The sequence below is a fragment of the Somniosus microcephalus genome, chromosome 4 (assembly GCF_052327205.1).
Source record: "Somniosus microcephalus isolate GS21.2 chromosome 4, FLI_Smic_1.0, whole genome shotgun sequence".
Lineage (NCBI taxonomy): Eukaryota > Metazoa > Chordata > Chondrichthyes > Squaliformes > Somniosidae > Somniosus > Somniosus microcephalus.
The window spans coordinates 54573579-54596644 of NC_140990.1; the positions used below are offsets into that span (position 1 = coordinate 54573579).

Below are 23066 nucleotides of genomic sequence, written 5' to 3' on the forward strand. Positions count from 1 at the left end.
TGAAACACATACTTTGTTTGTGGCCCAGTGCACTGACACAAAGTTCCTTCACAACTGTAACAATTTTATTACGGTTGCTGTGAAGGCTGCGCTCACTCTGCTCGTACAGCTGGTCTCCAAAGGAGGCAAAACAGGACTAATGCTGCCGAGCTCAGCTCTCCATGTCTTTCCAGTGGCTGAAGGGTCTGTAACCCTGTTAGGGGCGCCCCGGCCACAGGACTCAATATCCACCCCCTCCACCATTGCTGCACTGTGTCTGCAGTGTGTACGGTCTACAAGGTGACCACGGTCAGGCCGTGTGGAGTCAAGGGCCAGGCAGCAGAATGGATGGAAAGATCGCAACAAACTTCCCTTAACTCCAACCCTCTGTTTTCTGTTTTGTATCCATCTTTCCATCCATTCTCTTGCCTGGCCCTTCACTCCACACGGCCTGACCTTGGTCATCTTGTCGATCTTACAGACTGTTATGGATAGCAAGCTGGTTACAAAACAGGAAACAGTAGGGGTTGGGAGTAGCTACTCAGACTAGCAAAAGGTGGGAAGTGGTGTTCCACAGGGATTGGTGCTAGGATCACTGTGGTTCATAAACAATTTGGACTCGGGAATCAGAAGAACAATTTCAAAGTTTGTCGATAACACCAAATTGGTAGAGTTAATACTGAGGAAGACAAAATGCAAGAAGATGTTAATAAATTTCAGAATGGGTGTGTAATTGGCAAATGAATTTCACTATAGATCAGTGTGAGGTGGTGTGTTTTGGTGGGAAGAATAAGGAGGCCACACACTACTTGGACAAGGGGGAGAAATTGGGTTGCTTTGCACCTCCCATGGTATTCAGCGGGAGGTTAGCGGTGGCGGTAACCGGTAGCACCCCGCAGCACTGCACCACCGGCAATGACGTCATCGCCATGCACAGTGCCCGGCTGCAACCTTGGGTTGTGACCCCTGACCTATCAACGGACGATATGTGTCAGGGGTCGTTCTTGCAGCCACGGCGACGCCACTTAGAGGTGGCGGGCGGCAACTTTTTATTTTGGCTGACTGCCAGCACCTGCCCCCTTCCCCTTTCTTCTTCAGGGTGCCGGCCGCGATCGCTCAGCCCGGCGCTCCTCTTGATCCGACACCCCGCTCCCCGGTGGTCCAGCAGGGCCCTGGTGTGCGCAGTGCTAGGCCCCTCCCCTTTAATCAGGGAGGGAGGTCTGCTATGACGTGGTGCTATGTGCCGACAGGCGTGGCGCTGTTACACGAAGTGCCGTGAAATTCACTGGTAGCGTCCCACGAGGGAGGGGAGCGCTTCCAGTAGCACCCCGCCTCCTGCCTGGGGCGCTACCACTGAATTTAATGCACAGGGGCGCTAACTTTTTCGGGGTGCTAAAATTAGCCCCGGCGACGTTAGCGACCCAAAGGGGGTGCAACCGAATTTTCCCCCTAAGAGTCTAAATGGGCTGGAGGAGCAGAGGGATCCAGGGATACAGATACACAAATCACTAAAAGTAGCGACACATAAGGCCATTAAAAGAAAAAGTACTGAGGTACATTCCTAAAGGAGCCTCCTGTTCCGTTCCTAGGAGCTCTGAACCATGGCAGAGAGCGGCTGGGACACATTTCTCACACGCCTCGAGATTAACCCACACGGGGACTTTGCTGTCAGTGAAGAGAGACGAGAAAGACCAAAGTGCCGTTTGCCCCTCTCAGTGTGGCCCTGAAGGACTGTGTCCAGGCTGAAGTTCTGTTCCCGCCGTACGATCCTCCCCCAGATTGTCCTTTCTGAGCTCCAGCCAGGTGATGCTAAACACTCAGGTGGGAAAGACAATAATCTGCAACAATGTGTTTAAAACAAAGTTGGTTTATTTGACATCTATCCAGAATATTAAACTCCAGCCCAGTTACAGGAGTTAATAACATCAGCAGAAACAAAACCCAATTGTCAGAATGATCATGGTTCAGTCCTGGATGTGATTAACAGCAGCAATAACAGCAGAATCCAACCCCTGCAGTCACACATGAACTCGCTGGTGTCTCAGCTGGTGGGATGATTGAGTGAATCCCTTCCCACACACGGAGCAGGTGAACGGTCTCTCCCCAGTGTGAACTCGCTGGTGTCAGCAGGGTGGATGAACGAGTGAATCCCTTCCCACACACACAGCAGGTGAATGGCCTCTCTGCAGTGTGAGTCCGCTGGTGTACAGTGAGTTCAGTTGATCGCTTGAACCCAGTCCCACAGTGAGAGCAGCTGAACGGCCTCTCCCCAGTGTGAACACGTTGATGGCGTGTCAGTTCCCCGGAGCTTTTATAACACTTCCCACAGTCCGAGCATTTAAAAAGTCTCTCATCAGTGTGCGTGCGCTGATGATTCCCTTCCCACACACAGGGCAGGTGAACGACCTCTCCCCAGTGTAAACTCGCTGGTGACTCAGCAGGTTGGATGACTCAGTGAATCCCTTCCCACACACAGAGCAGGTGAACGGCCTCTCCCCGGTGTGAATGCGCTTGTGTCTCGATAGGCCAAAGGATCGGCTGAAGCCTTGTCCACATACAGAACACGTGTACGGTTTCTCCCCGCTGTGAACGGTGCTTCTTGCTTCCATGTTCAGAGGCCGGTGATATTCAGATCCGATGAATCGAGTGACTCTGTCAGATCTTGACGTGATGTGTGGTTTGAGTTTCCTGTCTGCAAATCCTCCTCTACTAATGCCCTGTAAAATTAATATAAGACAGGGAGCGTGAGAGAGAACCCACAAGAAAACAAATGCAGGTTGTGAAATTGAGCTCAATGAATTTGGTCATCTGTGGGGCCAGCCCAAGAAAAAAGTGAGCATGAAAGCTGCCAGATTATCATAAAAACCCAACTGGTTCACTAATGTCCTTCAGGGAAGGGAATCTGCCACCTGGTCTGGGCCTACACAAGACTCTGATCTCTATGGGAGGAGAGAGAGAGAGAGAGAGAGAGGTGGGAGTGGGAGGAGTCGAAGGAAATTAACTTTATACATCTGCAACTCGACCAGAACTTTGACAGAACATCCAAAAGCTGCAACCAGCACCACCTAGAAGGACAAGGGCAGCTGTTGCATGGGAGCACCATCATCTCCAAGTTCCCTTCCATGTCACACATCATCCTGACTTAGACATATTCATTGTTGCTGGGTCAAAATCCTGGAACTCCTCACTGAACAATATTGTGGGAGTACCTTCACCACACAGACTGCAGCAGTTCAAGGCGGCGACTCACCACCCCATTCTCAACGGGAAACTGAGGATTGGCAATATATCCTGCTCTTGCGAGCGACGCCCACATCCCAAGAATGAATTAATCAAGTTTACATCTACAGATTTGTTTTAACAGCCTGCACAGAAATACTTGTTCCAAAAACAATACTCTTTTAAACTGTAGGGACAGTGTCTGTGTAGCAACCTAATCTCCCCTAGAATCCACCTCCCTTGACAGTCCCACATTGGAAATTGTTGAGTCCTCCTGGGCTCAGAAGTGCTGGGGGTTAAACCCAGCAGCTTCTCCTCCATCTCCACTTCAGCTCAAACTGAAGCAATGAAAAGACCTACACTGGCGACCAGGGACCTACCTTCTGTCAGCCTGCAATAAAACTCTTCCCCACAGCCGCTGACTAATGGCGGCCGCAGCACCCACAATTCCCCGCGCCCCAGAAACCGCTCTATCCAACGCACTGATTTCCCCGCTGAGAGTGCGCATGCTCCCCTGGGCCGCAGGCCATTCTGGGAGCCTAGCTCCTGTCCTTTTCCCGAGTCGGACTTGATGGAACCGGCTGAAGAAACTGGGAAGCGGCGGCTCGGATGGGGGAGGCGCTGCACCCTGGGTTTCCTGGTGCCGGGTCCTGGCCGCACGTCCGCCGGGCCCGGCCGCTCTGATTCTGATTGAGTTTTTTGATGAGGTAACAGAGAGGGTTGATGAGGGCAATGCGGTTAACGTGGTGTACCTGGATTTCCAAAAGGCGTTCGACAAGTGCCACATAATAGACTTGCCAGCAGGGTTGAAACCCATGGAATAAAAGGGACAGTGGCAGCATGGATAGGAAATTGGCTAAGTGACAGAAAACAGAGAGTAGTGGTGAACGGTTGTTTTTCGGACTGGAGGAAGGTACACAGTGGTGTTCCCCAGGGGTCGGTACTAGGATCACTGCTTTACTTGATATATATTAATGACTTAGACTTGGGTGTACAGGGAACAGTTTCAAAATTTGCAGATGACACAAAACTTGGAAGTATAGTGAACAGTGAGGAGGATAGTGATAGACTTCAAGAAGACATAGACAGGCTGGTGGAATGGGCGGACACGTGGCAGATTAAATTTAACGCAGAAAAGTGTGAAGTGATACATTTTGGTAGGAAGAATGAGGAGAGGCAATATAAACTAAAGGGTACAATCCTAAAGTGGGTGCATGAACAGAGAGACCTGGGGGTATGTGTGCACAAATCGTTGAAGGTAGCAGGGCAGGTTGAGAAAGTGGTTAAAAAAGCATATGGGATCCTGGGCTTTATAAATAGAGGCACAGAGTCCAAAAGCAAGGAAGTTATGATGAACCTTTATAAAACACTGGTTCGGCCTCAACTGGAGTATTGTGTCCAATTCTGGGCACCGCACTTTATGAAGGATGTGAAGGCCTTAGAGAGGGTGCAGAAAAGATTGACAAGAATGGTTCCAGGGATAAGGGATGAGGGACTTCAGTTACGTGGATAGACTGGAGAAGCTGGGGTTGTTCTCCTTAGAGCAGAGAAGGTTGAGAGGAGATTTGATAGAGGTGTTCAAAATCATAAGGGGTCTGGACAGAGTAGATAGAGAGAAACTGTTCCCATTGGTGGAAGGGTCGAGAACCAGAGGACACAGATTTAAGGGGATTGGCAGAAGAGCCAAAGGCGACATGAGGAAGAACTTTTTTACGCAGCGAGTGGTTAGGATCTGGAATGCACCGCCTGAAAGGGTGGTGGAGGCAGATTCAATCACGGCTTTCAAAAGGGAATTCCATAGAAACATATAAGATAGGAGCAGGAGTAGGCCATTCGGCCCCTCGAGCCTGCTCCGCCATTCACTGCGATCATGGCTGACCATCCAAATTCAGTACCCTGTCCCTACCTTCTCCCCATATCCCTTGATCCCTTTAGCCTTAAGAAATATATCTAACTCCTTCTTGAATATATTTAATGAATTGGCCTCTACTGCCTTCTGTGGTAGAGAATTCCACAGGTTCACCACTCTCTGGGTGAAGAAATTCCTCCTCATCTCTGTCCTAAATGGCTTACCCCTTATCCTTAGACTGTGACCCCTGGTTCTGAACTCCCCCGCCATCGGGAACATCCTTCCTGCATCTAGTCTGTCTAGTCCTGTTAGAATTTTATAAGTTTCAATGAGATCCCCTCTCATTCTTCTAAACTCCAGCGAGTATAAGCCCAATCGACCCAATCTCTCCTCATACTTCATTCCTGCCATCCCAGGTATCAGCCTGGTGAATCTTCGCTGCACTCCTTCCATGGCAAGAACATCCTTCCTCAGATAAGGTGACCAAAACTGCACACAATACTCAAGATGTGGTCTCACCAAGGCCCTGTACAACTGCAGAAAGACATCCTTGTTCCTGTACTCAAACCCTCTCACTACGAAGGCCAACATACCATTAGCTTTCTTAACCGCCTGCTGCACCTGCATGCTTACCTTCAGCGACTGATGCACAAGGACACCCAGGTCTCGTTGCACTTCCCCTTCTCCCAACTACTGCCATTCAGATAATAATCTGCCTTCTTGTTTTTGACACCAAAGTGGATAACCTCACATTTATCCACGTTATATTGCATCTGCCATTTTTCTGCCCAATCACCCAACCTATCCAAATCATACTGGAGTTTCTCGGCATCCTCCTCACAGCACACACGCCCACCCAGCTTTGTGTCGTCTGCAAACTTGGAGATATTACATCTAGTTCCCTCATCCAGATCATTAATATATAGTGTGAATAGCTGGGGTCCTAGCACCGATCCCTGCGGTACCCCACTAGTCACTGCCTGCCACTTGGAAAAAGACCCGTTTATTCCAACTCTTTGCTTTCTGTCTGTCAACCAGTTCTCTATCCAAGTCAATACCTTGCCCCCAATCCCATGTGCCTTAACTTTACACGCCAATCTCTTATGCGGGACCTTATCGAAAGTCTTTTGAAAGTCCAAATACACCACGTCCACTGGTTCTCCCTTATCTATTTCACCAGTTACATCCTCAAAAAATTCCAGTAGATTAGTCAAGCACGATTTACCTTTTGTGAATCCATGTTGACTTTGTCCGATCCTGTCACTGTTTTCCAAGTGCTCTGCTATTACATCTTTTATAATGGACTCTAGCATTTACCCCACTACCGAGGTCAGGCTTACCCGTTTTCTCTCTACCACCTTTTTTGAATAGTGGGGTAACATTAGCTACCCTCCAATCCATGGGTACTGTTCCAGATTCTATCGAATGTTGGAAGATGACCAGCAATGCATCTACTATTTCTAGGGCCACTTCCTTAAGTACCCTAGGATGTAGATTATCAGGCCCTGGGGATTTATCGGCTTTCAATCCCGTCAATTTCTCTAACACCATTTCCCTACAAATACTGATTTCTATCAGTTCCTCCCATTCATTAGACCCGATGTTCCCCGCCATCTCTGGGAGGTTATTTGTGTCCTCCTTTGTGAAGACAGAACCGAAGTATGTATTTAATTGGTCTGCCATTTCTTTGTTCCCCATTATAAATTCCCCTGATTCTGACTGCAAGGGACCTACGCTTGACTTCACCAATCTTTTTTTCTTCACATATCTATAAAAGCTTTTACAGTCAGTTTTTATGTTCCATGCAAGCTTACTCTCATACTCTATTTTCCCCCTCTTAATTAATCCCTTCCTCCTCCTCTGTTGAATCCTAAACTGCTCCCAATCCTCAGGTTTACTGCTTTTTCTGGCCAATTTATATGTCTTCTTCTTGGATCTTATGCTATCTCTAATTTCCCTTTTTAGCCACGGTTGAGTCACCCTTTTTGTTTTATTTTTATGCCAAACAGGGATGAACAAATTCTGTAGTTCATCCATGCGATCTTTGAATGTTTGCCATTGCCTATCCACCGTCAACCCTTTGAGTGACATTCCCCAATCAATCCTACCCAACTCGCGCCTCATACCATCGTAGTTTCCTTTATTTAAATTCAGGACCCTAGTCTCTGAGTCAACTACTTCACTCTCCATCTTAATGAAGAATTCTATCATATTATGATCATTCCGACACAAAGGTCCTCGCACAAGATTGCTAATTAATCCTTTCTCATTACATAATACCCAGTCTAAGATGGCCTGATCTCTAGTTGGTTCCTCGACATATTGGTCCAGGAAACCATCCCGTATACACTCCAGGAATTCCCCCAAAGCTGTAACTCCCCGTCCCACACACTCTCCCTCCTCCCTGTGCTGAAATCCAAACCCATCGCACCATCTCCAACATTTCTTTCCTCCACTCCCAGTTTTCTCCCTCCCTCTACTCTGGTTGGGTTCAGTTCTCCACCCGCTGTGTGCAGACTGAGAATAAAATCAATGAGTCAATGATTGTCTCTCCTGGTCACTGGGACTCTGAAGCCCCGCCCACTCTCTGTTCCTGACCAAGATGGCTGCGCATGCGCCGTGATCCCACCCTGTCCAAGATGGTGGCCAGTGACCCCGCTGACCCGGGCGGTCGGGCCTGTCACCGCGGGGTAAACCCAGGGCCTGTGGTCTCTTATTCGGGGCCGGAGGCCTACACCAGGTGTTTATGAAGCTTTCCAGCCTATCCACGGATCGAATTGCTCCCCGAGCCCAAGATACCCTACTGCCTCCCGGGAGCGTGTCTTCTGACTCACTCCGTCTCTAACACTCGCACTGCGCATGTTCAGAGCACAGCCCGTCCTGCGCCTGCGCACTGGGCTCCTGTAGTCATTGATAGGGCACATTCTGCCACGCGGGGGATTCTGGGTTACTAGGCTGCTGTTGAAAGCGCAATTGGTGAAAAAAATAATTTATTGTCATCCGATTGAGATCGGCCCTTTTTTGACTACCGGTAGGGGTGACATTAAGTAGTCCCACTGTCACCAGACTGGAACAACAGCCGTTTAGGCAAGAGCCCTAGTGCACCACAAATAAAAAACAAACAGTAATAACTATGCAAAAGCAAAATACTGCGGATGCTGGAAATCTGAAATAACAACAGAAAATGCTGGAAATACTCAGCAGGTCAGGCAGCATCCGTGGAGAGAGAAACAGAGTTAACGTTTCAGGTCGATGACCCTTCGTCAGAACTGGAAAAAGTTGGAGATGTAACAGGTTTTAAAGCAAGTGTAGGGGCAGGGAAAGGGGGGAGGGGAGGAAAGAACAAAAGGGAAGGTCTGTGATAGGGTGGACGGCAGGAGAGATTAAGAGACAAAAGGGATGATGGTGCAAGGCAAAAGGAGATGGTAATGGGACAAGTTAAGAAACAAAAGATGACTCTAGATGAAGTGTAAATGGCAATGGCAGGATCATCAACAGCTGCCATGTGAGAGAGAGAAAACATGATGGGGCTGAGGTTATGATCTGAAATTGTTGAACTCGATGTTGAGTCCAGAAGGTTGTAAAGTGTCTAATGGAAAGATGAGGTGCTGTTCCTCGAGCTTCCGTTGAGCTTCATTGGAACAGTGTAAGAGGCCGAGGACGATGAGGTCAGAGTGGGAATGGAGTGGAGAATTAAAGTGACAGGCGACCGGAGGCTCGGGGTCACCCTTACGGACTGAACAGAGGTGTTCCGCAAAGCGGTCATCCAAACTCCATTTGGTCTCCCCAATGTAGAGGAGACCGCATCGTGAGCAGCGAATACAGTATATTAAATTGCAAGAAGTACAAGTAAATCACTGTTTCACCTGGAAAGAGTGGTTGGGGCCCTGGACAGTTGGAAGAGAGGAGGTAAAAGGGCATGTGTTGCATCTCCTGCGCTTGCACGGGATGGTGCCAGGGGAAGGGATGTTGGGGGTGATAGAGAAGTGGACCAGGGTGTTGTGGATGGTGCGGTCCCTTAGGAATGCTGAAAGGGGAGGTGAGGGGGAGATGTGTTTGGTGGTGGGATCACGCTGGAGGTGGTGGAAATGGCGGAGGATGATCCGTTGAATGTGGAGGTTGGTGGGGTGAAAGGTGAGGACAAGGGGAACCCTATCGTGGTTCCGGGAGGGAGGGAGGGGCAGGGGTGAGAGCAGAAGTGCGGGAAATAGAATGGACACGGTCAAGGGCCATTTCAACCATGGTAGAGGGGAATCCTCGGTTGAGGAAAAAGGAAGACATGTCGGAAGCACTGGTATGGAAGGTGGCATCGTCAGAGCAGATGCGGCGGAGATGGAGAAACTGGGAGAATGGAATAGAGTCTTTACAGGAAGCGGGGTGGGAGGAAGTGTAGTCCAGGTAGCTGTGGGAGTCAGTGGGCTTGTAGTATGTAGTATACAGCGACACACACAAATACGACAGAAAGATGGCTAGCAACTTCCCTTAACTCCCTTAACTCCAACCCTCTGATTTTTGTTTTGTAACATCTTTCCATCCATTCTGCTGCCTGGCCCTTCACTCCACACGGCCTGACCTTGGTCATCTTCTAGATCTTACATACTGTTATGGATAGCAAGCTGGTTACAAAACAGAAAACAGAGAGTATGGGTTAGGAGTAGCTACTCAGACTGGCAAAAGGTGGAAAGTGGTGTTTCACAGGCTGGGCCCACTGTTTACATAAACGATTTGTACTCAGGAATCAGAAGAACAATTTCAAAATTTGTTGCTGGCACCAAGTTGGAGGGTAAAGTTAATACTGAGGAAGACTGCGACAAAATACAATATATTAATACCTTTGCAGAACGGGCATGTAATTGGCAAATGAATATCAATATAGATAAGTGTGAGGTGGTGTATTTTGATAGGAAGAATGAGGAGGCCACAAACTACTTGCAACACAAGAGTTTAAATGGGGTAGAGGAGCAAAGGGATCTCGGGTTCCAAATACACAAATCACTAAAAGTAACGACGCAGCTTAATAAGGCCATAAAAGGAGCAAACAATGAACTGGGGTTCTTCTCTAGAGGGATAGAATTGAACAGCAGCGAAGTTATGTTAAACTGGTGCCGAACCTTAGTTAGCCTACACTTGGAGAATTGTGCCCAGTTTTGGTCTCCATATTATAAAAAGTAGAGGCATTGGAGAAGGTGCAAAAAAGATTTGCAAGGATGATCGTAGACCTACAGACCTACAGATGATTGTCCAACAGTTACGAGGTTCTTACTCTCTGTGTGGGCGAGAGCAGGGACTGCAGTGAGGATGAGCAAACTGACCACAGCACCGTGGTACAGGGAGCCTTTCAAGTTGGGGGAGTAAAAAGAAATGTGGTAGTGGTAGGGGACAGTATAGTTAGGAGGATAGACACTGTTCTCTGCAGCCAAGAGTGTGAGTCCCAAAGGCTGTGTTGCCTGCCCAGTGCGAGGGAAAAGGACATCTCCTCTGGGCTGGAGAGGAACTTAGAGTGGGAGGGGAAAGATCCAGTTGTCGTGGTCCATGTAGGTACCAACGACATAGGTAGGACAAAGAAAGAGGTTCTGCTGAGGGAGTATGAGCAGCTAGGGGCTAAATTAAAAAGCAGAACCACAAAGGTAATAATCTCTGGATTACTACCTGAGCCACGTGCAAATTGACATAGGGTAAATAAATCAGAGAGATGAACGAGTGGCTCAAAGATTGGTGTGGGAGAAATGGGTTTCAATTCTTGGGGCACTGGCACCAGTACTGGGATAAGAGGGAGCTGTTCCTTCGGGACAGGTTTCATTTGAACCAGGCTGGGACCAGTGTCCTGGCAAATCGCATAACTAGGGCTGTAGATAGGGCTTTAAACTAAATAGTGGGGAGGAGGGATATGCTGAGTTAAAGAAAAATGCGAAGGCAAAAGTGCAGGGTAGCGATAGGGGTAATGATAACCAGAGTGTGACAGGAAGGGACAGAACGTATACACATAAGAGTGCATCTGAAAGAGGGGTCAGAGTTGGGAAAAATGGTAAAAAGACAAAATTAAAAGCTCTATATCTGAACGCACGCAGCATTCATAACAAGATAGATGAGTTGACAGCAGAAATAGAAATAAATGGGTATGATCTGATAGCCATTACAGAGATGTGGTTGCAAGGTGACCAAGGCTGGGAACTGAATATTCAGGGGTATTTGCCATTTCTTATGGATAGGCAGAAAGGGAAAGGAGGAGTGTAGCTCTGTTAATGAGGGATGAGATCAGTGCAGTAATGAGAAATGATATTGGCCTAGAAGAGCAAGATGTAGAATCAGTTTGGGTGGAGATAAGAAATAATAAGGGTAAGAAGTCACTGGTGGGAGTGGTCTATAGGCCCCGAAACAGTAGCTACACTGTAGGACAGAATATAAATCAAGAAATAATACAGGCTTGTAGGAAAGGTATGGCTATAATCATGGGAGATTTTAATCTTCATATTGATTGGACAAAGCATATTGGCAACGGTAGACTTGAGGAAGCGTTCTTAGAATGTATAAGGGATGGTTTCTTGGAACAATACTGATGTGCCTTCAATAACCACAAAACTAGAAGTTATAGACCTTAACAAGTTGGCTTTTAATCACTAAGATCAGAGCTAACATCTCAACACACTGACTGGCTCACAGGAATGAGTCATACAGATCCTGAGGTCTTTAAGTAAGAGAAGTCAGGGGCAGAGCCAAGAGCCAAGACCTGGAACCTTCCAGGTTAGTCAGGAAAGAGGAAGTGAAACTATACACCGTGTGGGGGAGGGTAATATACATGAGTGCAAAACGGATACAGGCAAGACAAACAGATTTCATTACAAATACGTTATGGAACCAACCAGGGAGAAGACTATTTCAGATCTGGTAATGTGTAACGAGGCTGGATTAATTAATGATCTCAAAGTGAAGGATCCTCTTGGGAAGAGTGATCATAGCATGGTAGAATTTCAAATTCAGTTTGAGGGTGAGAAAGCTAGGTCTCAAACTAGTGTCCTGAACTTAAACAAAGATAATTACAAAGGTATGAAGGCAGACTTGGTTAAAGTGGGCTGGGAAAATATATTCCAGGGTAAGACTGTAGAAAAGCAGTGGCAAACATTTAAGGAGATATTTCATAACTCTCAGCAAAGATATATTCCAGAGAGAAAGAAAGACTCTAAGAGAAGGCTGAACCATCCGTGGCTAACTAAGGAAGTAAAGGATGGTATCAAATTGAAAACCAAAGCATACAATGTTGTGAAGAATAGTGGAAGGCCTAGGATTGGGAAATTTTTTTAAACTAGCAAAGGACGACTAAAGAAATGATAAAGAGAGAGAAGATAGCTTATGAGAGTAAGCTAGCAAGAAATATAAAAACAGACAGTAAGAGCTTCTACAGGTATATAAAAAGGAAGAGAGTAGCTAAAGTAAACATTGGTCCCCTAGAGAATGAGTCTGGGGAATTAATAATGGGAAACAGGGAAATGGCGGAGACTTTGAACAAATATTTTGTATCAGTCTTCATGGTAGAAGACACTAAAAGCATCCCAATAATGGATAGTCAAGGGGCAATTCGGGTGGGGGGGATTTAAAACATCACTATCACTAGAGAGAAAGTACCAGGCAAACTAATGGGACTAAAGGTGGACAAGTCTCCTGGACCCGATGGCCTGCATCCTAGAGTCTTAAAAGAGGTGGCTGCAGAGATAGTGGATGCATTGATTTTGATCTTCATTAAGGAAGTGGTAGCAGGACATTTAAAAAATCATAATATAATCAAGCAGAGTCCGCATGGTTTTATGAAAGGGAAATCACGTTTGACAAATTTGCTGGAGTTCTTTGGGAATGTTACGAGCAGGGAGGATAAAGGGGAACCAGTGAATGTGGTGTATTTGGATTTCCAGAAGGCATTCGACAAGGTGCCACATAAAAGGTTACTGCACACGATAAGAGCTCACGGGGTTGGGGGTAATATATTAGCATGGATAGAGGATTAGCTAACTAACAGAAAACAGAGAGTCGGGATAAATGGGTCTTTTTCAGGTTGGCAAACTGTAACTAATGGGGTGCCACAGGGATCAGTGCTGGGGCCTCAACTATTTACAATCTATATTAATGACTTGGATGAAGGGACCGAGTGTAATGTAGCCAAATTTGCTGATGACACAAATATAGGTGGGAAAGCAAATTGTGTGGAGAATGCAAAGAATCTCCAAATGGATACAGACAGGCTAAGTGAGTGGGCAGGAATGTGGCAGATGGAGTATAATGTGGGAAAATGCGAGGCTATCCACTTTGGTAGGAAAAATAAAAAGGCAAATTATTATTTAAATGGAGAGAGATTACAAAATGCTACAGTACAGAGGGATCTGGGGGACCTTGTACATGAAACGCAAAAAGTTAGCCTGCAGGTACAGCAAGTAATCAGGAAGGCAAATGGAATGTTGGCCTTTATTGCAAGGGGGCTGGAGTATAAAAGTAGGGAAGTCCTGCTACAACTGTACAGGGTATTGGTGAGACCACACCTGGAGTACTGCGTACAGTTTTGATCTCCTTATTTAAGGAAAGATATACTTGCATTGGAGGCAGTTCAGAGAAGGTTCACGAGGTTGATTCTTGAGATGAAAGGGTTGACTTATGAAGAAAGGTTGAGCAGGCTGGGCCTATACTCATTGGAGTTTAGAAGAATGAGAGGGGATCTTATTGAAACATACAAGATACTGAGGGGGCTCGACAAGGTAGATGCAGAGAGGATGTTTCCCCTCGTGGGGGAATCTAGAACTTGGGGACATAATTTCAGAATAAGGGGTCACCCTTTTAAATCGGAATTGAGGAGGAATTTTTCCTCTCAGAGGGTCATGAATCTGTGGAATTTTCTTCCCCAGAGAGCTGTGGAGGCTGGGTCATTGAATATATTTAAGGTGGGGATAGACAGATTTTTGAACGATAAGGGAGTGAAGGGTTATGGGGAGCGGGCAGGGAAATGGAGTTGAAGCCAAGATCAGATCAGCCATGATCTTATTGAATGGCGGAGCAGGCTCGAGGGGCCAAATGACCGACTCCTGCTCCTACATCTTATGTCCTTATGACCCAACAGGATATACTTATCAGGAAAGGCTGAACAAGAATGGCCTCGCCTCTCCCTAACTCGATCATCTTCTCCAGCCCCACAACCATCCGAGTTATCTGCACTTCTCTAATTCAGGCCTTTTGAGCATCCCCGGTTTTAATCGCTCAACCATTGGTGGCCGTGCCTTCAGCTGCCTGGGCCCCAAGCTCTGGAATTCCCTCCCTAAACTGCTCTGCCTCTCTTGAGACTCCTTAAAACCTACCTCTTTGCCCGAGCTTTTGGTCACCTGCCCTAAAACCTCCTTATGTGGCTCGGTGTCAAATTTAAATTTATAACGCCGTGAATCTCCTTGGGTTGTTTTACTGTTAAATGTGCTGTAAAACAACAACAACTTGTATTTATATAGCGTCTTTAACGTAGTAAAATGTTCCAAAGCGCTGCACGGGAATATTTTAAGACAAAAATTTTTACATCGAGCCACATAAGGATAAATTAGGGCAGGTGACCAAAAGCTTATTCAAAGAGGTAGATTTTAAGGAGCATCTTAAAGGAGGAACGAGAGGTGGAGAAGTTTAGAGAGGGAATTCTAGAGCTTCGGGCCTCGACAGCTGAAGGCACGGCCGCCAAAGGTGGAGCGATTAAAATCAGGGATCCTCAAGAGGGCAGAATTAGAGGAGCGCTGATATCTCGGGGCGTTGTGGGGCTGGAGGAGATTAGAGAGATAGAATACAAGTTGTTGTTGTGGTAACTCTGTGACTCTGCCTTCTGCCTCCTGACGTAGTTGGAAAAGCTTTTACTATTATTACCACAATTGTGCACAGTCTTTTCCAAAGATCTCTGAGCCTCTCTAATGGCTGCTTTTGTCTCCCTCAATTGTGGGTGATATTTGTCCCTATTCTCCTATAAACTGAACTCACCTTGATCTGAACTGGGTTCAATGTAAGAGAGTTCGGGGAGTCAGGAATCATTCATCCCGAGACCTATGCTGGCCGGTAAAACCCCAGACGGTTCCTCAGTAAGGATTCCTCTGGTTCCTCGCCATATATTTGTCAGGATACTGAAACCCAGCTTCCTTACCGTCCACTCCTGGAGGCCCCACTCCCCAAGCCTACAACTTTCAGCGGGGTCAGTGTTGGAGTTCCACAGCGGGAGTGATCCCAGAGTAACTGTCGGGATCACACCCCGTGGATGTTCCGGGTCATGTATTTTTAGTTATCCTGGTATCTAACACACACATCAATAAAACAGGGAATTCCTGGAAACACGCTGCAGGTCCTTCTTTATCGGGAGATCAAATGTCTGTTGTATAATTGTACCAGCAGTTAACAGGCTCCTGTGAATTCCTCTCTGCTATTTTAGTGTAGGCTTTAGTCAACTTACTTTAACCAAATTAATGCCTGCCTTAAAATGGTAGACTCAGGACTGTCCCACAAACACGTTAAATCTTCATAGAATAATTGCCAGTCATTTTTAGACTGGAAACATAAACCTGCCATTTCACTTTCAGTCAGGAACAGATCGCAGTTTTACACCAATCTCTGATTTGACAGCACGTTTCCAGCATTCACCGTTGTTCTTCCCGACTCTAAACACAGTTGTAAAGGAGCCTTCTGTTCCGTGCCTAGGAGCTCTGAACCATGGAAGAGAGCGACTGGGACACATTTCTTACAGGCCTCAGGATTAACCCACACGGCGACTTTGCTGTCAGTGAAGAGAGACGAGAAAGACCAAAGTGCCATTTGCCCCTCTCAGTGTGGCCCTGAAGGACTGTGTCCAGGCTGGAGTTCTGTTCCCGCCGTACGACCCTCCCCCAGATTGTCCTTTCTGAGCTCCAGCCAGGTGATACTAAACACTCAGGTGGGAAGGAAGAAAATCTACAACAATGTGTTTAAAACAAAGCTGGTTTATTTGACATTCATCCAGAATATTAAACTTCAGCCCAGGTTATTGACATCAGCAGAAACAAACCCCAACTGTCAGAATGAACATGGTTCAGTCCTGGATGTGATTAACAGCAGCAATAACAGCAGAATCCAACCCCTGCAGTCACTTGTGAACTCGCTGGTGTCTCAGCAGGTTGGATGACTGAGTGAATCCCTTCCCACACACGGAGCAGGTGAATAGTCACTCCCCGGTGTGAGTGCGCCGATGAGTTTTCAGCTCAGACGGGAAATTGAATCCCTTCCCACAGTCCCCACATTTCCACGGTTTCTCCATGGTGCGGGTGTCCTCGTGTCTCTCTAGGTTGGATGATCAATTGAAGCCTCGTCCACACACAGAACACGTGTACGGTTTCTCCCCGCTGTGAATGGGGTGATGTTTTTTCAGGCTGTGTAACTGGTTAAAGCTCTTTCCACAGTCAGTGCACTGGAACACTCTCACTCGGGTGTGTGTGTCTCGGTGCTTTTCCAGTCACACTGATGTTTGAAATCTTTTCTAACAGACAGAACAAACATTTCTCCTTCCACATTCAAAGGCCGATGATATTCAGGTCCTGATGAATGGAGTGACTGTCAGATCTTGATGTGACATTTGGTTTGAGTTTGCGGTGTGTAAATGCTGCCCTTCTCACAGCCTGTAAAAGGAGTTTACAAAAGCCATCACTGAGTCCAGGATAGAAATTGACAAGATTCTCTCCTCCTGGTTCCTGGCCAAGGGGGCCGCGCATGCGCCCTGCTGCCCCGAGCCTCTCAAGATGGCGGCCGTTACCCCGGGCCTGTCACCGGGAGAAAGCTGCCGCCCCGCTCGGGGCAAACGCCCAGCCCGGAGGCTCTTGTTCGGGGCCTGAGGCCCACCCCGGGTGTGTGTGAAGCGGATAATGTTGAGTGTTTTAATAATGGGGCCTGGGGCCGCACTCGGGGTGTGCGCAGCCAGCGTCCCCCCGGTGTTTATTAACCCGCTCCCTCCACCCATCTCTCACCTGCTGCTTCACCCACAGTCGCCACTGCCATCCACGCATGCTCAGCTCACACTGCCCGGGTGATTGACAGGAGCTCCGGACCAATAGGAAGAGCGGGGCGGGGCTGGAGGACCGAGCGGGCGGTTGGTCTTCCGCCCACTAAGGGGCACAATGGACATGATCTTCACCGCATGTCAATTACAAGAGAAATACAGGGAACAGCACCAACAGCTGTACATGGCCTTATTTGATCTCACAAAGGCCTTTGACACTGTCAACCATGAGGGATTATGGAGTGTCCTCCTCAAATTCGGCTGCCCTCAAAAGTTTGTCACCATCCTCTACCTGCTTCACGACGACATGCAAGCCGTGATCCTGACCAACAGTTCCACCACAGACCCAATTCATGTAGGGACCGGGGTCAAGCAAGGCTGTGTCATCGCACCAATGCGCTTCTCGATCTTCCTTGCCGCAATGCTTCATTTGACCTTCAGTAAGCTCCCCACTGGAGTGGAGCTAATTTACAGAACAAACGGGAAACTGTTCAAACTCCGTCGCCTCCAGTCCAGATCCAAGGTCGTCCCATCCTCTCTCGTCGAATTACAGTATGCAGACGACGCTTGCGTCTGCGCTCACTCGGAGGTCGAACTCCAAACCATCGTCAACACCTTGACTGAAGTGTACGAGAGCATGGGCCTTACACTAGACATCCATAAGACAAAGGTCCTCTTCCAACCTGCCCCCGCCACACAGTACTGCCCCCCGGTTATCAAAATCCACGACAAGGCCTTGGACAACGTGGACCACTTTCCATACCTCAGGAGCCTACTGTCAACAAGGGCAGACGTCGATGACGAAGTCCAACACCGCCTTCAGTGTGCCAGTGTAGCCTTCGGTCGCCTGGGGAAGAGAGTGTTTGAAGACCAGGACCTTAAACCCGGCACTAAGCTCATGGTCTACAGAGCAGCAGTGATACCCGCCCTGCTGTATGCCTCAGAGACATGGACCATGTACAGCAGGCACCTCAAAGCACTGGAGAGTTACCACCAATGCTGCCTCCACAAGGTCCTGCAAATCTATTGGCAGGATAGGCGCACCAACGTCAGTGTTCTCGCTCAGGCCAATATCCCCAGCATCGAAGCTTTGACCACGGTCGATCAGCTCCGATGGATGGGTCACATTGTCCGCATGCCCGATACGAGACTCCCAAAACATGCGCTCTACTCGGAGCTCCGGCACGGCAAGAGAGCCCCAGGTGGGCAGAGGAAACACTTCAAGGACACCCTCAAAGCCTCCTTGAAAACGTGCAACATCCCCACCGACACCTGGGAATCCCTGGCCCAAGACCCCACAAAGTGGAGGAGAAGCATCCGGGAAGGCGCCGAACACCTCGAGTCTCTTCGCCGGGAGCAAGCGGAAGCCAAGCACAAACAGCGCAAGGAGCGCACGTCAACCCAAGCTCCCCACCCACCCGCCCCTTCAACCACCGTCTGCCCCACCTGTGACAGAGACTGTAGGTCCCGCATTGGACTCATCAGTCACCTGCAAACTCATTTTTAATGTGGAAGCGTCATCCTCGGTTCCGAGGGACTGCCTAAGAAGAAGCAGCCGCCTCACCCAAAGTCGCCACTGCCGCCCGCACATGCTCGGCTCTCACTGCCCGATTGATTGACGGGAGCTCCGGACCAATAGGAAGAGTGGGGCGGGGCTGGAGGACCGAGTGGGCGGTTGGTCTTCCAGCCAATCGGAGCCTGAGGGGGGCGGGGCTTACGGCACCCAGTGGGCGGGGCTCAGCCTGGAGCTCCCTCATTGGCTGAAACTCTGCATCATTTTCAAAGCTGATTTCTCGCAAACTCCCGGAGAAAACTGGACCTTTCTGTTGTGGCTTTAAACAGATGGAACCCTGTGGTGTGGAGCAAACATTGCAAAATTTGGTAGTGACATGGATTCATTCAGGACAGACAGCAGGGATTATTTCAGGAAATAACACCGTGTAGTGAGAAAGGAAATGCAGTGGATGTTGTGTAGATGGATTGTCTAAAGGTGTTTGATAAGGTGCCGGACAGGAGGCTTGTTGATCAAATTAAGGCTCACGGTATTAAAGGGAGTGGGGCAGCGTGGATAGGAAGTTGGGTAAAGGGCAGAAAACAGAGAGTAGTGGTTAATGGATGTTTTTCAGACTGGAGGGGTGTAAACAGTGGTGTCCCCCAGGGTCAGTGTTGGCACCATTTCTCTTCTCAATATAGAGGAATGATCTGGGCTTGGGTTTAGGGTCAAAAGATCAAAATCTCCAGATGAGACCAAAACAGGGAGCGTGGGGAACTGTGAAAAGCACTACAAGTGACTTCAGTGTGAATACACAGGTTAGTAAATGGGGCATGGAGATGATAGATGACATTTTACACAGAGAAATGTGAGGTCATACATTTTGGGAGGAAGATAATCGTAGGAAATGTACATTAAATGGTAAAATAAAAGCAGCAGAGGAGTAGAACAGTAAAGAGGTGTAAGATTCGAGCTAATGCCTTGTCTTATTCATTAGCAGGTTCAAGAGTCTAGTGTCAGCATCTTTAACACCTCATTAAGAAATAGAAGATGAACAGATTCTCTGTCCTCTACAAATCATCAATTTAAATAAAGGAAACTACGATGGTCTGAGGAGCGAGTTGGGTAGGATTGATTGGGGAATGGCACTCGAAGGGTTGACGGTGGATAGGCAATGGCAAACATTCAAAGACCGAAAGGATGAACTACAGAATTTGTTCATCCCAGTTTGGCATAAAAATAAAACCAAAAAGGTGACTCAACCGTGGCTAAGAAGGGAAATTAGGGATAGCATAAGGTCCAAGGAGAGGGCATATAAATTGGCCAGAAAAAGCAATAATCCTGAGGATTGGGAGCAGTTTAGGATTCAACAAAGGAGGACAAAGGGATTAATTAAGAAGGGGAAAATAGAATATAAGAGTAAGCTTTCAGGGAACATAAAAACTGACTGTAAAAGCTTTTATAGATATGTGAAGAGAAAAAGATTGGTGAAGTCAAGCATAGGTCCCTTGCAGTCAGAATCAGGGGAATTTATAATGGGGAACAAAGAAATGGCAGACCAATTAAATACATATTTTGGTTCTGTCTTCACAAAGGAGGACACAAATAACATCCCAGAGATGCCAGGGAACATAGGGTCTGATGAAAGGGTGGAACTGAAAGAAATCAGTATTTGTAGGGAAATGGTGTTTGGAAAATTGATGGGACTGAAGGCCGATAAATCCCCAGGGCCTGATAATCTACATCCCAGGGTACTTAAGGAAGTGGCCCCAGAAATAGTAGATGCATTGCTGGTCATCTTCCAGAACTCGATAGACTCTGGAACAGTACCCATGGATTGGAGGGTAGCTAATGTTACCCCACTATTCAAAAAAGGTGGTAGAGAAAAAGCAGGGAATTATAGACCGGTAAGCTTGACATCGGTAGTGGGGAAAATGCTAGAGTCCATTATAAAACATGTAATAGCAGACCACTTGGAAAGCAGTGACAGGATCGGACAAAGTCAACATGGAATTACAAAAGGTAAATCATGCTTGACTAATCTACTGGAATTTTTTGAGGATGTAACTGGTAAAATAGATACGGGAGAACCAGTGGATGTGGTGTATTTGGACTTTCAGAAGGCTTTCGATAAGGTCCCGCATAAGAGATTAGCGTGCAAAATTAAGGAACATGGGATTGGGGGCAAGGTATTGACTTGGATCGAGAACTGGTTGGCGGACAGAAAGCAAAGAGTTGGAATAAATGGGTCATTTTCCGAGTGGCAGGCAGTGACTAGTGGGGTACCACAAGGATTGGTCCTAGGACCCCAGCTGTTCACAATATATATTAATGATCTGGACGAGGGAATTGGATGTAATATCTCCAAATTTGCAGACGACACAAAGCTGGGTGGGAGGGTATGCTGCGAGGAGGATGTCGTGAAACTCCAGTACGATTTGGACAGGTTGGGTGATTGGGCAGAAACATGGCAAATGCACTATAATGTGGATAAATGTGAGGTTAGACTGAATGTTAGACTGAAATGAGGAGGAATTTGTTCACCCAGAGAATGGTGAACCTGTGGAATTCTCTGCCATAGAGGGCAGTGGAGGCCAATTCATTAAATATATTCAAGAAGGAGTTAGATATATTTCTTAAGGCCGAAGGGATCAAGGGATATGGGGAGAAGGCAGGGACAGGGTACTGAATTTGGATGATCAGCCATGATCTCATTGAATGTCGGAACAGGCTCGAGGGGCCGAATGGCCTACTCCTATCTTCTATGTTTCTATACCTTACATTGATCCACTATCAGAGTAAACATGCAAGTCCCACGTGTCCACAGTAACTTACACGAGGTCAGCCCGCTGGATGGAACCTCGGGCGCCCTGAGCTTGATCTCCGGTGTCTCCAGTCCCGACTGCCCCCTTACATCAGGATCCCCTCACTTTTATACCCTGCAGTGATCCATCTCTGGCACCGGACTCTTCTTTGTCTTCTCTGCTGGGTTTTGGCAGGAAGTGAGGAAAAGACAGCTGGAATTTCTCTAATCTGTGATTTACAAGGACACATTCCCTGGTTCCCAGCAGTTACTTTTCTTCAGTAATGTTCTCATTATCCCTAAACTACCCTGCCTGCTGTTAATTATGTTATTTCTTATAGTTCCACAATTATAGGTATAAACATCACACAGTATAATCTAGTCTATTCTGTTACTCACTCTGCTTTAAGCATATATTGTGGTTAATAACAGACAAACCCTGTACTTTCCCCTGATCTGATTACGATTCAGTGAATGGAATGTCTTATCAGTGTTGCCATGGCGACCTGTCTGCAGTGAAACACCTGTTTGAGTTTCTAACTCAGACTAAACTTCTCTTTCCCATAATACACATTATATCAGACATTTGATCTCAATGTATTTTAACTATGTTATGTTAATATCTCTAAAATCTACAGGGAGATCAGATACACAAATCTTTAAAAGTTGGAGGACAAGTTTATAAAACGGTTTAAAAATGTTACCCGAGGTTTTTTATAAATGGGGCGTAGAAAACAAAACCATCGGTTCGGCTGCAGTTAGAATAAGTTTTGGGCATCTTACACTAGGAAGGATGTCAAGGCCACAGAGAGGCTGCAGAATAAATTCACTGAGGTTATACCATGGATGAGAGGCTTTAGTTATCAGAGAATCAGAGAATGAAACAGCACAAAAGGCAGCCATTCGGCCCATCATGCTTGTGCCAGCTCTTTGGGAGAGCTATCCAATTAGTCCCACTCCCTTGCTCTTTCCCCATATCCCGGTAAATGTTTTCCCTTCAAATATTTATCCAATTCTCTTTTGAAAGTTACTCTTGAATCTGCTTCCTCCACCCTTTCAGGCAGTGCATTTCAGATCATAATAACTCGCTGGGTAAAGAAATGTTTCCTCATGATGACCTGTCTGCAGTGAAGCGCCTGTTTGAGTTTCTAACTGAGGCGAACTTCTCTTTCCCAGGAGAGACGAGAGAAACTGGGGCACTTCTCATTAGAACAAAGCAGGGTGAGAGGAGATGTGAACGAGGTGTTTAAACTTGATCAACGACACCGACCAAAATATCAGAGACACTCCCTGTCCCTCAGGACCTGTGTCCAGGGGAGAAGCTGATGGGTTTATCAGATCATCTTTGGGTTAAATGTTGTGGTCGTGGAGCTGAGCCCCTAGTGTCAGCATCAAACACTCTCCAGTCGGGTACAGCACGGATTAGATACAGAGTAAACCCATCAGCCGCTCCCCGACACAGATACCGAGGGACAGGGAGTGTCCGGAACAATGACATTTCTCACTCAATAAGGTATAAATTGATCCTGTACCTCTCCCCATTAATCCTGGGCTCCACACGGGGCGAATCCTGCTCCTGTTTCCCTTCCTGTAACAGCACTGAGCTAAACCCAGCCCATAATGAGCAGGGCTCAGGGGGGCTGGTTGCTAGGCACTGCAGTGATGTCATAAAGCAGGGCCATTCAGCCCAGCTGGTCGTCTC

At 47.3% G+C, this 23066-nt stretch overlaps 1 protein-coding gene across 3 annotated transcripts in view; it reads right to left on the reverse strand.

Annotated features, from left to right (window-relative positions):
- Positions 1-2184: 2184 nt before the first annotated feature.
- The window catches only part of LOC147118920 (uncharacterized), a 33832-nt gene continuing 12950 nt past the window's right edge, over positions 2185-23066 (reverse strand). For 2 of the 3 annotated variants that reach the window (XM_085984670.1, XM_085984669.1), the window contains exon 2: positions 2185-2696. In XM_085984670.1, coding sequence (XP_085840796.1) covers positions 2274-2588 — 315 coding nt within the window. In that variant the 5' untranslated portion in view covers positions 2589-2696 and the 3' untranslated portion in view covers positions 2185-2273. Of the gene's footprint in view, positions 2697-21396; positions 21608-23066 lie in introns of those variants that run through there. The other variant, XM_085984671.1, reaches the window with a different exon arrangement.